Here is a 19,624-nt window from a genome sequence, read left to right as displayed (position 1 = left end):
GATATGGAGAGAACTAACTAAGCACACGTGGATGCACACAAAACTTTGAACATGAATAGGAAAACAGGATGCAAAGCATCCCACTGATGTTTGCATATTTATTAGATGTTATAATAGAATCTCGAAATATTTGGTTAAAGTAAATACATTAAAATTAATTCCATTGATCCTACTGCACCTATTGGTTTTGTGGGAGCCTAGGCAGTTTGGATGCTCACCTTACTAGACCTGGATGGAGGTGGGTGGTCCTTGCACTTCCCACAGGGCAGGGAACCCTGATTGCTCTTTGGGCTGATGAGGGAGGGGGACTTGATTGGGGGAGAGGGAGGGAAAGGGGAGGCGGCGGTGGGGAAGAGACAGAAATCTTTAATAAATAAAAAAAAATAAAAGCAGGTTAAAAAATAAATAAAACAAAATTAATTCCACTATCATTTCAGTGAAGTGATTTTTGTGATAATCTAATTATATATTCTGAATATATCTATTTGCTAATTCCTAGAACCAGAGAATATCAATTTATATGATCAAAGGGTTAATGTTTCTTTCTTATGGTACAATGCATGTATATAATTCTCCAAAGCCAAAGAGGAGGGTGCCGTGCATAACACACCTGCCGAGTAGTGCATGCAACTGTCCTTCTCACGAGTACCCAGGAGTCACAGTGGACAGCATGCCCCACCTGCTGACTCATCCCCAAACTGAGCTACACAGAGGCCTCTTTGTTCAAATACAGACCTTGTAGCAAAAGAGACCTTGTAGCAAAAGAGCACCATGAGATGGGCATTCTCAACCGTGATCTGGACCAGAAATGTAGAAGACAGCAGGATGGAGTAGGAAGAAAGAAGGAAGAGTGAGAGGAGGGGGATAAGACGGTGATTGGAGATGCGGAGAGAGTCCTAGCAAAATTTGTTACCTGGTTCCAGTCCCTTCCCTTCTGAAGACCACTGTCCTTTTCATGTGGGTTCCATACGACGTGCCTATATCTCTATAGTCGATCTCTCTTTTTATGTTAGCCAGTTTTCTATAAGTTTGTTTTTTATTTCTATAATGAAACACTTGAGACTAGGTTGATTTCGTCTCAGAGTTCTGGTCCAAGATTGAGGACCTCTGTCTAGTTAAGGTCTTACTGTGACAGAGACCCAAGATGATCACTGGGCGCATCATTGCAAGAAACAGGAAGACCACAAGGATCCAGTGGGGGCCCAAACTGATGGCCTTGTCTAATCATAATGATTTCTCAAAAGTGTCATCCAGAAACACCAAAGTTGGAGCCGGGTCATGGTGGTGCATGCCTTTAATCCCAGCACTCGGGAAGAGACAGGCGGATCTCTCTGAGTTCTAAGCCAGCCTGGTCTACAGAGTGAGTTCCAGGACAGCCAGAGCTACACAGAGAAACAATAAAAATCAAACCCCAAACCAAACTGAAGAATCCATCACCAATGACGTAGCACTGGGAGACGGTGGTTGAGCAATCCCTGTTGAAAGCTGTCCCAGAGACCGTCCCTGTGCAATCCCTGTCTCAACTGTCCCAGAGATGGTGGTTGTGCAATCCCTGTCAAAGCTCTCCCAGCCTTGTTCCAGCTGCAGGACTCGATGCCTGCAGCTTTGGCACAGTCTGACTTCTGTGTCTTCTCCCAAGACTGCGGTACAGAACAGTCTGAAACAAACAAAAACAAAGCAAAACAGCCTTTGTAAAATAATTCCAATCCAGCAGTCGTGTATGGATGGGGTTTTGCCTTTAAGCTCTATGATCCTCAGTTTCCTTATCTGTGCAATGGAGGTGATGAATAATCCCCAACCGTGGGGACTTGCAAAGACTGCACGTCATTATGCATGCAGTGTGCACTGCACTTTCCCCAAGGAGACGGATCCATGAGTTATATCAATGATATCAGTAAAACGGGCAGTGAATAGTTTTGTCCTCGCATCTCTCCCGAGCCTCAGTGATCCTTGGCTCTTGATGCCTTTGTTGAGCTCTGGACCCGAGCCCAGGCTCTGCTTGCTCTCCCTCTGGCCCATGCTGGCGTGGCTGCAGGGCTTCGGTGCTGCAGCAGGCTGTTCCCTGCAGGTCCCTTTCCACAGAGCTGACCCTCCAGCTCTGCTGTGGGCTTCGCAAAGGGCTTAGTTCAGTAGCTCTCAACCCTCCAGACACTGCCGCCCTTCAATACAATTCCCCATGCTGTGGTGACCCCCCAGCCATAAAATTATTCCGTTGCTACTTCGTAAGTATAATTTTGCTACTGTTATGAATCATAATGTACATATCTGTGTGCTCTGATGGTCTAAGGCAACCCTGTAAAAGGGGTGTCCAACCCTGGAAGTCACGACCCGCAGGTTGAGAACCACTTTTTAGCCTTCTCTGCTACCTCTTCCCCTCTCAGCTGAGGCTAGTGCCGGCTCCTATGGCCTCTTCTAGCATCTCACTACATCTTCTGGTGACTTCACTGTTTTAAAGTTGGCTGTAGAGGCAGGTGATTGCAATCCCAGTAGTACTTGGGAGGCAGAAGCAGGAGGAACTTGACTTTGGGGCCAGCTGGGGTTAGTTATAAGCTTGCCATCTCAAAAACTAGAACAAAGCCAGGCATGGCAGTTCACACCCAAACCATGGTTGACTGAGGAAGGACTGCCACAAACTCAAGCACAGCCTGGGCTACGTAGCAAGTTTCAGGCTACCCTGGGCTACACAGTGAAATTTTATCTCACAAAAGAAAAAGACACCTTATTTATTTTACTTTTATTATAGTATATCTTTTTGTTTTGTTTTTTGAGACAGGGTTTCTCTGTAGCTTTGGAGCCTGCCCTAGAACTAGTTCTTGGAGATGAGGCTGGCCTTGAACTCACAGAGATCCACCTGCCTCTGCTTCCTGAGTGCTGGGATGAAAGGCATGCGCCACCACCACCCAGCACAATTGCTATATTTTTAAGTCATGAGTCTCAGGGTTGGGGGACCACCTCACTGAGCGCCAGTTAAAACTTAGGTGTGTTTGGTTCCTCTTTGTATTAGTGCTGCATCCTACACATAAACAGTCTCATTTTCACAGGATTATATTGAGGATTGATATCGTGATGCTGTGTTCTGTGGCTTTGATAAGTGCACGCATTAGTCTGACAGCTTCCTTAGAAGTTTTTGGGAAATTCTGCATAAATTATCACATCATCTGCAAATAAAGAATTAGGTGTTTATTTTACCGGGATCTCACTGTGCAACCTCCTACCCCAGTCTCCTGAGTGCCTACGGGATAGGTATTTGCCTACCTCAAGAATTAGGTTTTGTTTTTTGTTTTTGTTTTTTTTTCCTAAATGTGTACCTTTTAATTCTTTCACACGCCAACTGCACTGACGAGTACTATCACTGAGTTTTGGTCTGAGGAGAGGTAAGAACAGGTGGCTGGCTGCTCGGCTCCTCTGATCTTTCTGCTTTCAGCCCTATATCTGACACTGTGTTTTTATTATTAAGAACAATTAGAGATGTGTTACATGTCACAGACAACGATGCCTCTCTGTCCCATTCTGTCCATAAAATAAGTCCTTCCGTTTTGTTTCTCCAGGTGAGCAGAGCAGCAACCTATTAGCCAAGGTCTCTTACCTCCCGTTGAAGGTCAGCCTCCACGGAACTCGGACGTAGGGTGTGAGGATTAGAATTATTAAGCAAAAGGAACAGAACTATGAGAGAAATAAGAAACAGACACCCAGAACAGCATCGGGAAGGAAGTTCAGTGAATACTGAATTGCCTGTGGTTGGTCTTCACGTGCTCAATACTTCACTCCCAAAGGGAGGTGGGGGATGGGGTGCAACGGACTTCATTAACATGATGTAAGGAACAGACTTGAATTCTCTGACCCCTGGCCCCGGGGGAGCGGGTCCACCTCTATACCCTAAATACTAATTAACCACACCCTAGGTCAGGATCTCTTGTTTGTAGCTTCACCTGTTGTCAACAACCTTGCAAGAGCAAAAATAAGTTCAAACTCTCTGACCTTTAGTCAGGATGGAACAGGCCCACATCTGTGGCATCCACAACCTCCAAAATTCTCAAAGCCATTGCCGTTGGTGGTGACATCCTGGAGCTAGAACAGTAGAACCTACTGCCTTCAGACCACTTTTGAAGGGCAGGAGTGAATTAATAGTCACCAGCATAGAAAGCCGACAGATTGAATAACGAATCTAGCAAGAGTCGCCCCAAAAGTTTTGCTGGTTAGCAAGCACAGAGAAATACAAATCCAAAAAGCCACGCAAGGGAAAGAACTGAGCTTTGATTGAAGTTGCCTCAAATCATTTCTTCTGGGGGAAAAAAAGAATACAGAATAAACAAGAGAAAACTTGTTTGACTTTGCCTTGTATCCATACTTCTTTTTCTTTTGGTTCTGATTTTTCAGTGTTTAAGACGGGAGGGTTTCCAAAGCCTCCATGAGACAATATGGTGCACGTAGAGAAGCCTGCCCTCCATCCATTCCACCCTGGTCTCTTTCTTCCCTCAAACACGTTTAAATGATCTTGGGCTTTTTCTGCCAGCAACAATTTGCAAATAAAAGCAGGCTCATGTGCACATAAACACTTCCCTAGCAGTAGCTCTCTCTCTTCTAAGCAGCCAAATAACCTGCCATCTTATGCTTCTGCACCTTGCTTTTTTGCTTAACAAATTATTCTGCAGATCACTGCATATCTGTAGGGAGAAATCGTCCCCATCCCCTTTAATAGCACAGCAATTTGAAGCATCTCTGCGGTCCCTTACATATATTAAAGAAGTGGGAACTGTAACTCATCAGGCTCCATTTGACTACCTCTGGCTTATCCACTGCAAATTTCAATTTGGGATCATTTACCCCTTACCCCCTCCCTCCATCACCTGGCACACGCAGGGAGCACGCACAATACCTACTTTGGATCACCCCCTCGGGTTAACTAGCAGGCTTTGGGCTAGAACAACACAAGGGTGGCGCCTGTGAAACTTCCGGTTGGGAAGGAGCAAACATTCTCCCTTTTGTTTCTGGGCACTAGGACCTGGGCAGTCACCTTCATCAGCGGGCTGATGCTTACCTGAACACAGTGTACAGAAATCACCTCTGCTCCCACTTGGAATCAGCTATGGAGCGACTTGGCACCAGGCCCAGCTGCAGAGCTCTGACACTTGAGTGTCTATCGGGTCTACTCTGTTTTAGGGGGCACATGACTCATCTGAATACCAGGCATCACTCTCCAGGCGAAGGCTTCCATCAGGGCAAACTGCTAATTTGGTTATGCTAAACACAGGATGCGATGTAAAGACCGTGATCGATGTGGGAAACTCCATAAAGCCAAGCAAGCACAAGTCTTCAAGGCATCTGCCGCCTACCCAGCATCCCGGTCCGACACCACCGGACCCCTCAAGTCAAGGACATCTCGGTCACATGACCCCCGAACTGGATCTTCTTAAGCGTGATGATTTAGTCTGTCATGTGTGGCAAATGTGTTGAGGGACAATTTGAACTTACACATTTACGATCAATTCAGAGAAGAAAGGCAAGTCAGACATGGAGATGACATTTTTTTCTTTTGTAGCAAATTTTTATAAAAATTGGGACTAGAGATGGACACAATGGTAGTCACAGCTCTTGGGAAAGAAGGGATCATGAGGATGAGCCCACCAAAAGCACGTAGTAAGACTGTAGATTAAAAAAAAGAAAAGGTGGGGGCTTAATAATACCCTTATGCAACAAAGTAATATGACTAGCCATTTGTGAAACTATTTTCTCAAACAATAACTTTTTCCTCACTCTACTCATCATGTTTTACAAATGCCTTTGTGTTTTCTGTTGTTGTTGTAAAGCACCGTGATCTAATAAGTTGGAGAAGGAAGAGCTTATTTGGGCTTACAGCTCCAGAGGGTTAGAGTCCATCACGGCAGCAGGCAGTCATAGTGTCAGAGCAAGAGGGGAGAACCTGGTTGTCAAAGACAACCATGAGACAAAGGACTAACAGGAAGTGGATGGAGGCTACAGATACTCAAATCCCACCCCCCCAGTGATATATCTTCTCCAGCAAAACTCTACCTCCCAACACTGACAACCTCTCCAAACGGAATACCAACTCAGGACCAAGCATTCTAATATCAGCGGCACAGGGGACGTTCTCATTCAAACCTTGTATCTTGTAAAACAGTCTCTCTTTATAGATTTATACATGCCTATTTTGTTAAACACAGAGACATGTAAAAGGTAAATAATTCTTGCTCGTATTTATGCCAGGCAAATGCAGCCACTGTGGATAACTGAGCATATTCTCTTTCAGGATTTTTTTTTCTGTTATATGACCAGTATAGTGTCTGTACACCTTGTAAGAAATGTGGACTAAAAGTGATCAAATCTAAGGCTTTTGAATCAAAAGTAAAGTTGTACCTTTCTGAAGATATTATCTTTTAAATCTAACTGATATAATGCTGGGATATTTCAGTTTCTGTGTAAGTTAGAAAACTTCCTACTTATCACCATTGTAGTGGAATATTATTTGAACTAGGTAAAAATGTGTTACATTTATCTATGCTGCAAAATATTTCTTTAACTGTGTAAAAGTGTGTTACATTTGTTTATGCTGCGTTTGTTTAATGGTGTAAATATGTGTTACACTTGTTTGTGCTGTATTTGTTTAATTATGTAAAAGATGTATTTGTTTTGCCTTGTCTGCCTAAGGCACCTGGTTGGTCTAATAAAGAGCTGAACAGCCAATAGCTAGGCAGAGAAAGGACAGGCGGGGCTGGTAGGCAGAGAGAACAAATAGGAAGAGAAATCTAGAAAAGGGTGGAGTAAGAGGCCAGAATGAGGGACGAAGAGAGGGATGTGTCCAGGGTAAGAAGCTAGGCAGCTGCCAGACAGCCAGCTTGAAAAGTAGTGAAAGTAAGATACACAAAGGGAAAGAAAAGCAAAAATTCCTAAAGCAAAAAGTAGTTAAAGAGAAACAGGTTAATTTAAGTTAAAAGAGCTAGGCAGAAATGAACCTAAGTTAAGCTGAGCATTCAGAACTAATAATAGGGCTGAGGAGATGGCTCAGAGGTTAAGAGCACTGGCAGTTCTTCCAGAGGTCCTGAGTTCAATTCCCAGCAACCACATGGTGGCTCACAACCATCTGCAATAAGATCTGGTCCCTCTTCTGGGCCATATCTTCTGCAGGGATACATGTTAGCAGAACACTATATGTTTAATTAATAAATAAACCTTACAATAAAAAACAACCTAATAATAAGTCTCTGTGTCATGATTTGGGAGCTGGTTGGTGCCTCAAAAAAAAAGTTTGATACACACCATCACTTACATTTTGTGGTTGTTATTGACATGACAGCTATATTTACAAGATGGGAGGAGCAAGGCTTCCTTTTAAATCGATTATCTGATTATGATTCTATTTTTTAAAAACATTAATTTTCTTTGTAATTATGGAGGGTTATGCACATGAGTGTAGTTGCCTGCGGAGTCCAGAAGAGGGCGCTGAAACCCAGGGAGCCGAAGTTGCAGGCGGTGGCAAGCTATCACAGACTTGGTTGCTGAGGACCAAACAGTAAGCATTCTTTATACACACACACACACACACACACACACACACACACACACACATTATTGTTTCTAATTGAGCTGTATATTTCTCCACTCCTTTTCCTTGCTCCCATCTCCCTTTCCACCCCACTCCATTCAGCATCTCCCCACGCTCTCAATATACTCAGGAGACCTTGTCTTTTTCTCTTTCCTAAGTGGATCCATATATTTCTCTCTTAGGGTCTTCTTTGTTGTCTAGGTTCTCTGAGGTTATGGACTATAGGCTGGTTATTCTTTGTTTTATGTCTAAAAGCCACTGATGACTGAGTATAAATTATATTTGTCTTTCTGGGTCTGGGTTACCTCACTCAGTATGTTTTTTTTTCCTAGTCCCATCCATTTGCCTGCAAATTTCATGATGTCTTTTTTTTTTTTTTTTTTTTTTTTTTTACAGCTGAGTGCATGTACCACATTTTCCTTATCCATTCTTCAGTTGAGGGGCATCTAGGTTGTTTCCAAATTCTGGCTATTACAAATAATGCTGCTATGAACATGGTTGAGAAAATGTTCCTGTGGTATGATTGAACATCCTTTGACTATATGTCTAAGAGCGGTATTGCTGGTTCTTGAGGTAGATTGATTCCTAATTTTCTGAGAAATGGTCATATTGATTTCCACAGTGACTGTACAAGTTTGCACTCCCACCAGCAATGCAGGAGTGTTCCCCTTATTCCACATCCTCTCCAGCATAAGTTGTCATCAGTGTTTTTGATCTTGGCCATTCTGACAGATGTAAGATGGTATCTCAGAGTTGTTTTGATTTGCATTTTCTTATGGATAAGGATGTTGAGCTTTTCCTTAAGTGTCTTTCAGCATTCTTAACTATTGGGCCATTTCTCGAGCCCTGATTGTGATTCTTTAGCATAAGAAGCAGATTAAATGTCTCGTTCCCTTTTCAAGCTGTCCTGGCGTTACTGGAATTCATATTCACTTAAAAGTCCAAGAAAGTGTTCTTTGCCTTAATCAAAGATGACTCTAACTCACTCATTAAAAACACTCGAGGACAATGCCCTTTGGCTGATTTCTCTCCCCATCCCCGTCAGACCATCAGTGTGTATTCACTGCAGCAGCTGAGATGGGGCAGCCCTGGTCCAGGGACCAGTGAGAGCAAACTGGCCTTCAGGAGCATCGATTGAGGACCTCATCAATCCACATCCCAGACAAAGGTCAGCACAATTAGATCACTTTAATTGAAATGAGCTTTTGCAGTGCTAGACTAACAGAATGGGTAAACCACCAGACCATATTTGCTTTAGAACAGAAGTCTTGCTCAGTGAATTCCTTTAAATGACCCGTTCCCTTTTTGTACGGTTAACTTAATAACCGACTACACAGAAACATGCCATTCAGAAATTGCTCCTGAGGAGAGCCCTTCCTGTTTTGCTGGGAAATCTCTTTAAAGGTAGCTGTTTGACATATCAAATGCAATGAACAATTACCAAAGTTTTGTTTTAATTTTGGGTTACATGGAGCTGAGGATAAATTGGTTTCCTACCTTTTGCAGGCCTCATTCAGAGTGTATAGAACTGAAGGGGGCATAAGGCATCAATATGGAAATATTTAATACCTTTCAATACAGTTGGAAATACCTGCACCAGAAAGTTAATGTCTCAAGCTATTATTTATTTACTTCCTTGTGTATTAATTAATTTTCTGAGGCAAGACCTCCCTATATAGGCCTTGCAGGCTTGGAACTCATTATGCCACCCAGACTGGCCTGGTACTTACAGCAATCCCCCTGCCTCTGCTTCAGCTTCAAGTGCAGTACTAACAAGAGCCTTACAGAGAGATAACGTGAGGGGATAGCTTTATTCCTAAGCACAAAGTAACTCAGAACCCAAGACCCCTTGTTCAGAAGTTAATTTCAAGAGAGCAAGACCAGGGTCTGAAGAAAGAAATGGCTCAGCAGTTAAGAGCACTGGCTGCTCTTTCCGGAGGACCCTGGTTCTGTTCCTACCACCCACATGGCAGCTCACGAACTTCTGTTATCCAGGTGAGCCAACGCCCTCTTCTGGCCTCTGCAGGCACAGAACATCCATATGGCACAAGCATACATGCAGCAAGAACATCCATGCACAAAAAAATAATAAAATGTGTGTATATGTATGTATGCATATATATGTATATATATGTATATATATATATGTGTATATATATGAACAAATTTAAAGAAGGCAAGAGCAGAGGGTCAAAGCAAGCACAGGCCCTGCTGTGAGCTGGGCTTTTTTGTGACTGTACGTGTCACATGCGCATGAGGCCAGCTCCGCCCTGCTGCAAATCCTTTTTCTTTCGCTGCCTTGAACTCTTTTTTTCCAAGCGCTGTGTTGGGATTCCGGCTGATGTTGGCTTTGTCAAGTTGTTCAGTTTTAGGTAAGAGTCTCAGCATAGCAACTAATTTATCAGAGAATCCCTAGGGGCATATTATAATACAAGCCAAACAGATTTCCTTTTCTTTCTTTCTTGTTCTCCCCCCACCCACCCCCCCCCCCCCGCCTGATTTAAAGGCAAATTTACCGGTTGGCTTTAAATGAATAAATAGTTGCACATTGCTAGCAAAAGCTGGAGGCCAATATGGAGCATCCCAGAACCCTAGCCCAAGAGCCTGCTGGACAGCCAGGCAGTCCCTGCCACTTGGTGCATCTTCCTCAGGGGCCACAGATCGCCGTCGTCCCTGGAAACCCCTAGGGAGATGCTCATTCTGGGACACCTTCCTTCTGTCCCTCTGAGGCAGCGACATCCCCATCTGAAACAGCTCCCTGCACCTTCCTGCCAGTTTTGAGGCCGCCCGGAGACCAGGGCCTTCCCAGCCGGGTTATCCCGGGAGCTCTGCGCCCGGTTCCCAACTCTGGAGAGCGCGCTCACGCCGCCTTCCCGGGTCCTCCAGGGACAGCGTGGGGCCGTCAGTGCCGGGTCACCCAGCCCGTGCAGCCCGGAGTCCGTGCGCAGCTCCACATTCGGCGCTCCCGGCCGTGGCAGCGCCGGGGTCCCACGCGGGCAGGAACGCGAGCGTGCTGTGCGAGCGCAGCGCCCCCCGTGGCCGGGCCGCACGCAGCGGAGCTGGGAGGCGGTGCCGGGCCGGCCCCCTCCCGGGTCGCCAGCGGTGTCGCGCCTCCGCCCGCCCCTGATTTCCTCCGCTCGGCGGCGGCGGCGGCGGCGGAGGCGCCTCGTGCGCGCGGTTATTTATTTATTTCCGGGCCCAGAGCGCTTATAATGGAGCCGCTGTCAGCAGAAGCTCCTGCTGCCGCCGCCGCCGCCGCCGTCCCTGTCCCTCCTCTCTTGCTCCCCGGCAGATCTTTGTTGTGTGGGAGGGCAGCGGGGATGGACTTGAGCTTGCGGCTCTCCTGCTAGAGCAGCCGCGCTTGGAGAGGGCGCCGTCGCCGCCAGCAGCCGCCGCCCCAGGCCCCGCCGGCCGCGGCCTCCGTCCCCGCGCCGCGCTCCGCGCGCCTCCCAGCACAGTGCCCTCGCGGCGGCAGATGAGTGTGGGGTCAGCCCACGGCGGGGACTATGGTGAAATTCCCGGCGCTCACGCACTACTGGCCCCTGATCCGGTTCCTGGTGCCCCTCGGCATCACCAACATAGCCATCGACTTCGGGGAGCAGGTAAGCCCGGCCGCGCCCCGTGCGTCTCGCTCGCCGGCCTCGGCCTTGAACGCCTGACTCTGGGGGATGCGGGAGGAGGGGAGTCACCTGCTCCGAAAGCTCCTTTACCCTGGAACATTTGACATGGCTTTGCAGCTTGCCGAGGGTGACTTTTTGCAGCACCCGGCTCCCTACCTCCGCAAATATTGGAGACTTTTTCCAGCTTTCTCTGGAAAATGGCAAGCGACGGGGTGATGGGGACCATCACCTATAGAAGGGGGTTTCGTGCTCGGGATGAGTATTATGTAATTTGTGATTATGTAAACCTCGGGCCCAGAACTCCATGTAGTTTCTTGTACCATTATGAGTGCTGGCTTTTTACTTGCACTCCGTTGGTGGTGTTGGTGATGGTGGGAGAATTTGCCTTACAATGTCTCCAAGTTGATTTCCCACGTACTTCCAATTTTTTACGTCTTCGCTCATATCCTAGAATAAGGTTTAGGGCTGTCCTGAAGGTGCCTTGCTTAGCGGACCACTGACTTTAAGATTTCTGTTTCCTTCCTTCCTTTCTTTTTTTCTCCCCACCTTCTCGGAGCAGTAAAGGACAGGACCACATTTCTGGTGTTGTCTTCTCGTCCTTGTTCCTTTTTCATATTATCTCTGTGTGGCGTCATTGCCAATCTGGTGCTGCAGACTCTCCAGCGGCTGGGAGGCACGGGTACCCCACACTTTGTCTGTGGGAGCTGTTTTTTTGCAGGGTTTCCAGGCGGATGAAGTTATATCCTAAAGCCCGGGAGAGCATTTGGGGATGGGAGCTGCATCTTTTTAGAAGTCTAAGATAGACCTACTTTTGCAAATGGGCTCCTTCCCCCCACCCCACCCCTCCACCTTGCTTCAAAGCAGAGGAATAAGCGCTCTTTTGTTCGTGATGGGGATCCCTGTGTTTGGGGATGGAGGCGGGAGAGAGGAATTGTAGAGTTACTGGGTAGGCAGGTGTTTGTAGTCCACCTCTCTGTGGGGAGTGGTGATTCACGGACAGCCACACACGGAAAACCAAGGATCTGCTTCTTATGCCTTGGAGTAGGAAACGCACTTCGATCAAAACATGTCATCAAGACCAGGGAAAGCGTTTTAAATGTTTCATGGGTAGGTTTTGTTTATAATTATAAACATCAGTGAGCGATTTCCTCAGAGACTGTGGCCAAACTTTCAGGGCAGAAATTTTAGACTCCACTGAAGAGTTTGGGCACCGCACATCGCCGATCCCATAGAGGACTCACACAAGGGTCTCTGAGCTTGTGTGTTGTAGGGTGCCCAGTAGGAGACCTGTAAATCTCTTCTTAGCTTCCAGATTCTCTACATGAACAGGATAGGCTTCTTTGTCATTTTATAACTTGTGGGGGAGGCAAGACAGTGCCTAATTATAAAAACTGTTCTCAGCTGGGCCTGGAGACTAAGCTGCGCCTCCCAGGACTAATGGGGCAGAGGCAGGTGGATCTCTGACAAGGCCAATCTGGGCTACAAAAAAAAAAAAAAAAAAAGGTCCAAATCAGCCAGGGCTGCAAAGTATGACTCTGTATCAAAAACAAAAATCAAAAACCCACAAACCAATTTATTATCACAGAAAAAAATTCACAGTCTTGAGAAATAGAGATGTGTGGAGTTCTCCACTGAGCAAGAAATTTATGTAGAACAAAATCACTGTTTTAAAAATAATATACATAAGCCAGGTGGTAGTGGCATACTCCTTTAATCCCAGCACTTGGGAGGCAGAAACAGGTGGATCTCTGTGGGTTCCAGGCCAGCCTGGTCTACAGAGAGAGTTCCAGGACAGGCTCCAAAGCTACACAGAGAAACCCTGTCTTGAACAAAACAAAACAACAATAATTTATATGTATATATATACATGAGCATTATAGCAAAGAATGAAGATATATTTATTTTTACAGAAACTGATATATATATATATATCCATGGTTGCTGCTTGATAGTCCGAAACATTAATCACTTTCATCCATTGATGATCAAGCATGTGCTTAAACTATCATGTTATATTGATGCATGTTACATTTGAGGGATGGAGGAGAGGTCTAGGTGTGGTAAATCTCATCCCCAAGAAATACACAGATAGTAAATGGTAGACCTAAATTTCATGTCCACACCCACCTCGGCTCTTATTGGTTCTGATGGTCACCTCCTCCACTCCAGGCCACACAGTGATAATTTCTCAGGTTTCTTAGAAATTTAGAAATAAGTTCTAGCTTTCCAGATCTCGTCCTAGGCCCAGATTTAATCTTAGCTGCCATATTTCGAACCTTTAAAATTCTGTTTGTTCATTCATTTATTGGTTTAGTGAGAAACACAGAGACACAGACACATGCACATAGAGAGCTAGAGAGACAGAGAAAGTGCTTCACAAAGAACCCTGTCAAAGTCAGAGAGCAACTTGTGGAAGGCTGGGCTCTCGCCTTCGTCATGTGGGTTCCAGCAACTGAACTCAGGTCGTCAGGCCCGGCAGCAAGCACTTGTAGCAGCTGGGCCACCTGGCCAGCTCCCATATTTTGAACTTGAAAGTCTCAATAGATAGAGGTAAATTGTGAACGAGTGCTCCCAGGAGAGGGAAACTGCAGCCCAGACACTCACGTTAGAAGAAATGATCCCTCAGGTAATACGGTGGAAACAATATTTAATTCTGGTAAAGTTAGCTTAGTCTTTGGCTGAGGAGAAAGAGTAAGAAACAGCCGGTGCCTCATAATAAAGTGATTGAAATCAGCCGTTACCACAGAACAATGCTGATTGCTAAGGAAAGAAGCAAAATGCTAGGGCGTTTTTATTTTAGAGGTTTATTTATTAGTAAGGGTGTGTGTGTGTGTGCGCGCGCGCCTGTGCATGTGTGGATACACATACATGTGAATATATACCATGGCACACATGTGGAGGTCAAAGGACAGCTTTTGTGGAACCATTTTTACCCCACCTCTGGGTGGGTTCCTGCTGCTAGACCTGCGAAGCAGGAGCTTCACCCACTGAGTTGTATTGCTTATCCTAGGGTGTATTTTAAACAGCATTTCATGCTACCTGGGTGTCTATTTGATCATCAGGTACAGAGTCCCTGATTTTCTTGAAGCCAGGTTCACCAAATGTCTTAGTCAGGGTTTCTACTGCTGTGATGAAACACCATGACCAAATGCAAGTTGTGGAGGAAAGGGTTTATTTGGCATCCAAGTCCACATCACAGTCTATCATTGAAGGATGTCTGGGCAAGAACTCAAAATGGGCAGGAACCTCGAGACAGGAACTGATGCAGAGGCCATGGAGGGGTGCTGCGCACTGGCTTGCTCATCGTGGCTTGCTCAGGCTGCTCTCTTATAGAACCCAGGACCCCCAGCACAGGGTGGCTTCCTCACAATGGGCTGGCACCTCCCGCATCAATCACTAATTAAGAAAATACCCAACGGTCTGGCCTACACTTAGATCTGATGGAGGTATTTTCTCAGTTGAGGTTCCCTTCTGTCAGATGACTATAGCTGGTGTCAAGGTTACATAAAAATCTGCTGGCACATCGAGTTATATAGAATAAATAGCTATTTCAATAGGGGGTGATTAATCGTACTTAAAATATTAAGGGTGACTTGAATAAAGAATGTTGCAGTTGTTCCCAAGATGAAATTTGTTCTGCCTAGCATCAGGTTGTCCTCATTCTGACACTAGGTAAGATACCCTCCCCCACCAAAGACAGGAGTTTGCTACACAGCCCAGGCTAGACTTGAACTCTTGATTCTCACGCCTCAGCCTCCTAAACTCCGAAACTAGAGGGTTGTGCTCCTAAGCCAAGCAGATATTTCAGAGGGCTCTAAAGGAGTCACTGAGTTTGGTAGAATTCCATGTGGTCGTCTCACAGTGTGAGCCGCCCGACATGGGTGTTAGGAACTGTCCTCTGGAAGAGCAGTACACATTCTACACTGCCGATCCGTGTCCTCCGCCCCAGCCTAGCCTTTCTGAAGAAAGTCCTTTCTAATATAGAAAGCCTAGAGTTGGACGTCCGAGTTAGAGGGGAGAGTGAAAGGGCCAGGAAAAAGTTAATGTTCTCTCTTCTAAAATATATCTTTCTTTGCAAAACAAAGTTTTCCATAAACCAAGAGGTATAGGGATAGAAAGGGTGAATATCCGTGTGGGGCAGAAGTCTCACTTAGAAAAGACCCTTCCTTCAGGGTCACTGAGCCTCGCAGGGGCCTCCTAGGAGGATTTCCTGATGTCATAATCAGAGTGTCTGTACCTGTGGGCACACCATCAAAGTGTTGAAAAACCGAAGTGTCCATCCCAAGAGAAGATTCTAAGTGCTAGTAGGAGGGACGTTCTACCCCTTCAATCTGTTCGGATTGGTGGGATACATTTTAATATGGTTCTTTTTCTAATTATAAAAGTAATATGTGGCCTGGCGCTATAGGACATGACTAGAATCCCAGCACTCAAGAAGCCTGGGCCACCTGAGACTCTGTCTCAATTCTTAAAACGTAAAATATGCTAGTTGTTAAGTTTGATAAGAACTGAAAAGCAGGGGCTGAGAGGAAGGTATTTTTTAATTCCACTGTGAAGAGAAAATTGTAATGATTTGGACATCTCTTGCCTACTAGTTTTTTGAACCTAGTTGAGAGAGAGGAGAGTGTAAGTGTCATATATATGCGTGTATAATGTTTCAGTGAGTGTCGTATATAGGCATGTATAATGTTTCATAGGACACAGAAACATTTTCCACAAATAGTTTTAAAGTATTTATGGGTCTGGGGATGTATCTTAGGAGTAGACTGCTTGTATAGAATGCTCAAAGACCCTGGCTTCAATCCTTACCACTACCACCCCTACCGCACCCAAACCAAACAAGCAAACAAATAAATAAATGTAAGGAAAAACAAAACCCCACCCTGCTACACAAACAGAAGCCCTACAGGTGTTTAAGTGTGACTTTAAACAGCGGTGTATTAATTTCACTTGACCTGTGAGCATGCTTTAAGTCTCTTTGTCTCTTTGCTGTTATGTCACCCTGTTGTTTAAACAGCGAGGTTTCTTGTTTGTTCTTTTGCAACACAAAGTTTCGATGGACATCTCACTGTTAGCAAGCGCAGACTGTGCTCCGTCTAAGGCCCTGGGCTCTAGGCCTGGCTTTTGTGCCTATTTCAGTTTGTCATTCTTACATAGAAAATGAGGTCATGTGTTTTCTTAAAGTCCCTATTTAGTCAAGGACAGTGTGACCTCCATAGGGCTCCCTGTCACTTCACTCCCATGCTTCCATTCTCCTCAGTGGTGCATCTGCACTTAAGTCCTTCTCTTTAGGTTACCCAGGAAAGCTGTTGTTTGGGGAGCCGCAAAGGTATAATCCTGTGGTTGGTCGGTCTGTTTCCTTATTTACTGAGGTGGCTCGATGAGCATCTTAAATGGTACTTTGTCAGTTTGCTCCTTTCCAAGCCTTGTCCCTCACATGCATGCAGATCGTATCTATGCCTCTTTCTAGTAACAGAGGAGTTCTTTTTTTTTTTTTTTTTTTTTTTGGTTTTTCGAGCTTTTCTAGACAGGGTTTCTCTGTGGCTTTGGAGCCTGTCCTGGAACTAGCTCTGTAGACCAGGCTGGTCTCAAACTCACAGAGATCCGCCTGCCTCTGCCTCCCGAGTGCTGGGATTAAAGGCGTGCGCCACCATTGCCCCAGGAGTTCTTAAAACTGATTTTGTGGCATGGAGTGTGATGTCATTTCTGGTATGGGAGTACTTGTGAGAAGGGGGCGCACTCAGCTGGATGTTAGTGATAATTTGGTTTTCATTCCTTTCTACTCTTCCTTGTTTGGTTTGGGGTGGTGGAGGTGGTCATGGTGTAGTGGGGGTGTAGAGTGGGGTGACCTAGGTGGTCAGGGTGCAGGGGGGAGGGGAAGAGATCCTGGGTGGATATGTAACTCCTTCACTGTCTTATTAAGCTGGAGACAATAAACCCTGCGATGAGAGACCTAGGGGTATCTTCATGTTTTAAAAAAGATTTGTATTAGGTGTTCTTGTGAGTCCTGTGGCTCTGGTAGTCACCCTGGAGATTAAATAAAGGTTATTTTCTTCAGTTTTATCTGGATACAAGTGGCCCACACCAGTGAGTTTTCATAACAAGTAAAGCTTGTCCTTTTAAGAACAAAATCTTTTCTTTTTTAAATTTAAAAGCTAATCTCATTAAACAATATCTGTCCGTATTGTGTATTTCTCTACCTTATGAAATATAGTTTGCAAAACATAGTGCATCATTCTTGGCAGCCTGTAGCTATCTCTGTCTTGTGCTAGGCAATCAGGGTTGGCCGTGATAGTGATGTTCAAAATATTCCACAGTGTCACACAAGCCAACAGGAATTGACGTTGCCCAGTCCTGAGCCATTTGTGGCACTATTTCTATGAGCTTTAGAGGTCCTTGGATGTGAGATAGAACTTGAGTTTAAAAAAAAAAAAATTAGGTCACCTATCTGATTTCATTGTTTTTCACCAGAGAATTGATATCTGGCATGTATGTAGCATGTCTACCCATCCTCTTTATTCAAGGTGATAAAAAGCAATTAAAATAAACAGTTTGTTGAGTTTGCCTTTAAATTTTCTGCCTTGGTTCTGGTTGGTGTCCAGGAAGCCAAAATTCATTATACTGCCAGGTAAAGTAAAGAATAAATAACTCTGGTAGCCTCTGGTGACACGTTTTCTTTTGTTCATTTTGCTTCTCTTCTAAAAAGATCTACAGTCATTGTCAGTGACATAATTTTATCTTTTTTGTCCTTTATGTTTTTTGGTTCTTTCCGAGTTTCAAACAACATATTTAATCATGCTCGATCCCTCCCTCCATGCCTCTTCCATACATCGTCCCATCTCTACCCAAACTACTTTGTGTCTTCCTTTCTTTAAAAAGTGTTTAAACCCACCAAGTGCAGTTTGTGCTATTCACATACTCTGGGATGTGTGGCCTTCCACTGAAGAGTGTTCAGACTACCATGGGTTGCATTCTTAAAGAAACAGGACTTTGTCTCTCCCGGCAGCTACCAATGGCTAGGACCTCCCTTCTCCATGCTGGAGTTTTGTCTGTCCTGAGCGTCCATAGGTCTTGGGCATACTGCCTTTTAGCTACTTTGATGTCTTATGTGCAGTTGCCCGCTGTATCCAGAAAGAATGGCTTCCTTGACGTTGTCCATTGCCTTAGACTGCTACACTCTTTTCTGTCCCCTCTACCTGAGCCCTGGGAGAAGGGCTGTGGTAGAGATGTCCCATTTAAAGCCGAGCACTCCATAGTCTGCACCCCGACCAGTTTGGGGTCTTTGTGTTCATCACCATCTACTGACAAAGAATTGCTTTTCTGATTGGGGTTGAAAGATGCACTGCTCTACAGGTGTACCAGTAAGTCATAAAGAGTCAGTTGATGTGGGAGTGTCATACATCAATCTGTTGATTTCATTGGTTGAGCAATAAAGGAACTCCTTGGGCCCTGATAGGTTAAAAGATAGGTGGGAAGAGTAAACAGGAGGAAGAGGAAGTGAGGTCAGACTCTGCTCTGCTCCCTGAGAGACCCAACAGCTCTGCTCTCTGGAGCAGAGACACCAGGATGGACGGAGGCTAGACTCTTCCCGGTAAGCGCACCTTGGGGTGCTTACAAACATCATTAGAAATGGGCTAGTCCAGGTGCGAGAATTAGCCTGTAAGGGCTAGAGTTCATGGGCCAAGCAGTTCTTAAATGAATACAGTTTGTGTGTTGTTATTTCGGGCCTGAGCTAGCCAAGCGGCCGGGGTGTTGGGGACGCAGCCCTGCGCCGCTCCTATTTCAACAGATGGCGCCCAGACGTGTGGCTAACTGAATCCACAAAAAGCCTGAGAAAGCTTGGGAAAGAATGGAGTGAAGCATGTTTTCTTGGTAGCAACAATAGCAAGCGCTCTCATCTAAGAGAGGCTTCCTGACTCAGCTTTAGCTGCAAAACCCTGCAGCTCATTAAGAGGTCCTGCCACGAAACACTTAAACGGTGTTGGCGAAAAGCTGAAGGCATGCTTTTCGGTTTTCAGCCGTAGCAGGAAAAAAGCTGTGCTGTTTAAAAATGCTGGCTTTCTGGGCCGTCCTGCCAGGGCAAACTCTGACTGTTTGAGGCAGGAGGGCCAGCTACAGAGAGAGGACTTGAGTGTTGTCTGTTGTAGCTCGCTGGCTGGCAGGGACCTTGAAATGCCAGAGTTGTAGCTATAAACATGGCTACAGCCTGTATCTCCGCCATGAGGCTGGAAAGCTAAGGAATGGACTGGATCTACCTGGCAAAGCCACGGCTTTAATCCTACTCATATTGCTCAGTAATTTAAAGACTCATGTGGTCAGAAAAACAGAGAGAGAGATACAGTAAAGAGAGATTCAAAGACAAAGAAAATTTTAAATGATTTACAGTGTGTTGAAAATAATATGCAGACTAAAAGTTAAAATTCTTAAAGTAAAAAAAAAGTAA

General features: G+C 45.3%; 1 protein-coding gene across 3 annotated transcripts in view; it reads left to right on the top strand.

Moving 5' to 3' along the window:
* Positions 1-19,624, top strand: part of Ankh (ANKH inorganic pyrophosphate transport regulator) — a 162,031-nt gene that overhangs the window by 15,641 nt on the left and 126,766 nt on the right. The window contains exon 1 of one of the 3 annotated variants that reach the window (XM_050144807.1): positions 10,721-11,163. The exons of 1 other annotated variant lie outside the window; for it this stretch is intronic. In XM_050144807.1, the coding sequence (XP_050000764.1) occupies positions 11,068-11,163 (96 nt within the window). In that variant the 5' untranslated portion in view covers positions 10,721-11,067. Of the gene's footprint in view, positions 1-10,720; positions 11,164-19,624 lie in introns of those variants that run through there. One more of the 3 variants, XM_050144805.1, reaches the window with a different exon arrangement.

Source organism: Alexandromys fortis, unplaced genomic scaffold (genome assembly GCF_014885135.2).
Source record: "Alexandromys fortis isolate MF-2015 unplaced genomic scaffold, M_Fortis_MF-2015_v1.1 scaffold_52, whole genome shotgun sequence".
Taxonomy (NCBI): Eukaryota; Metazoa; Chordata; class Mammalia; order Rodentia; family Cricetidae; genus Alexandromys; species Alexandromys fortis.
The sequence above is the reverse complement of the archived record's forward strand: the minus strand, read 5'-3'. Positions and strand labels throughout refer to the sequence as shown.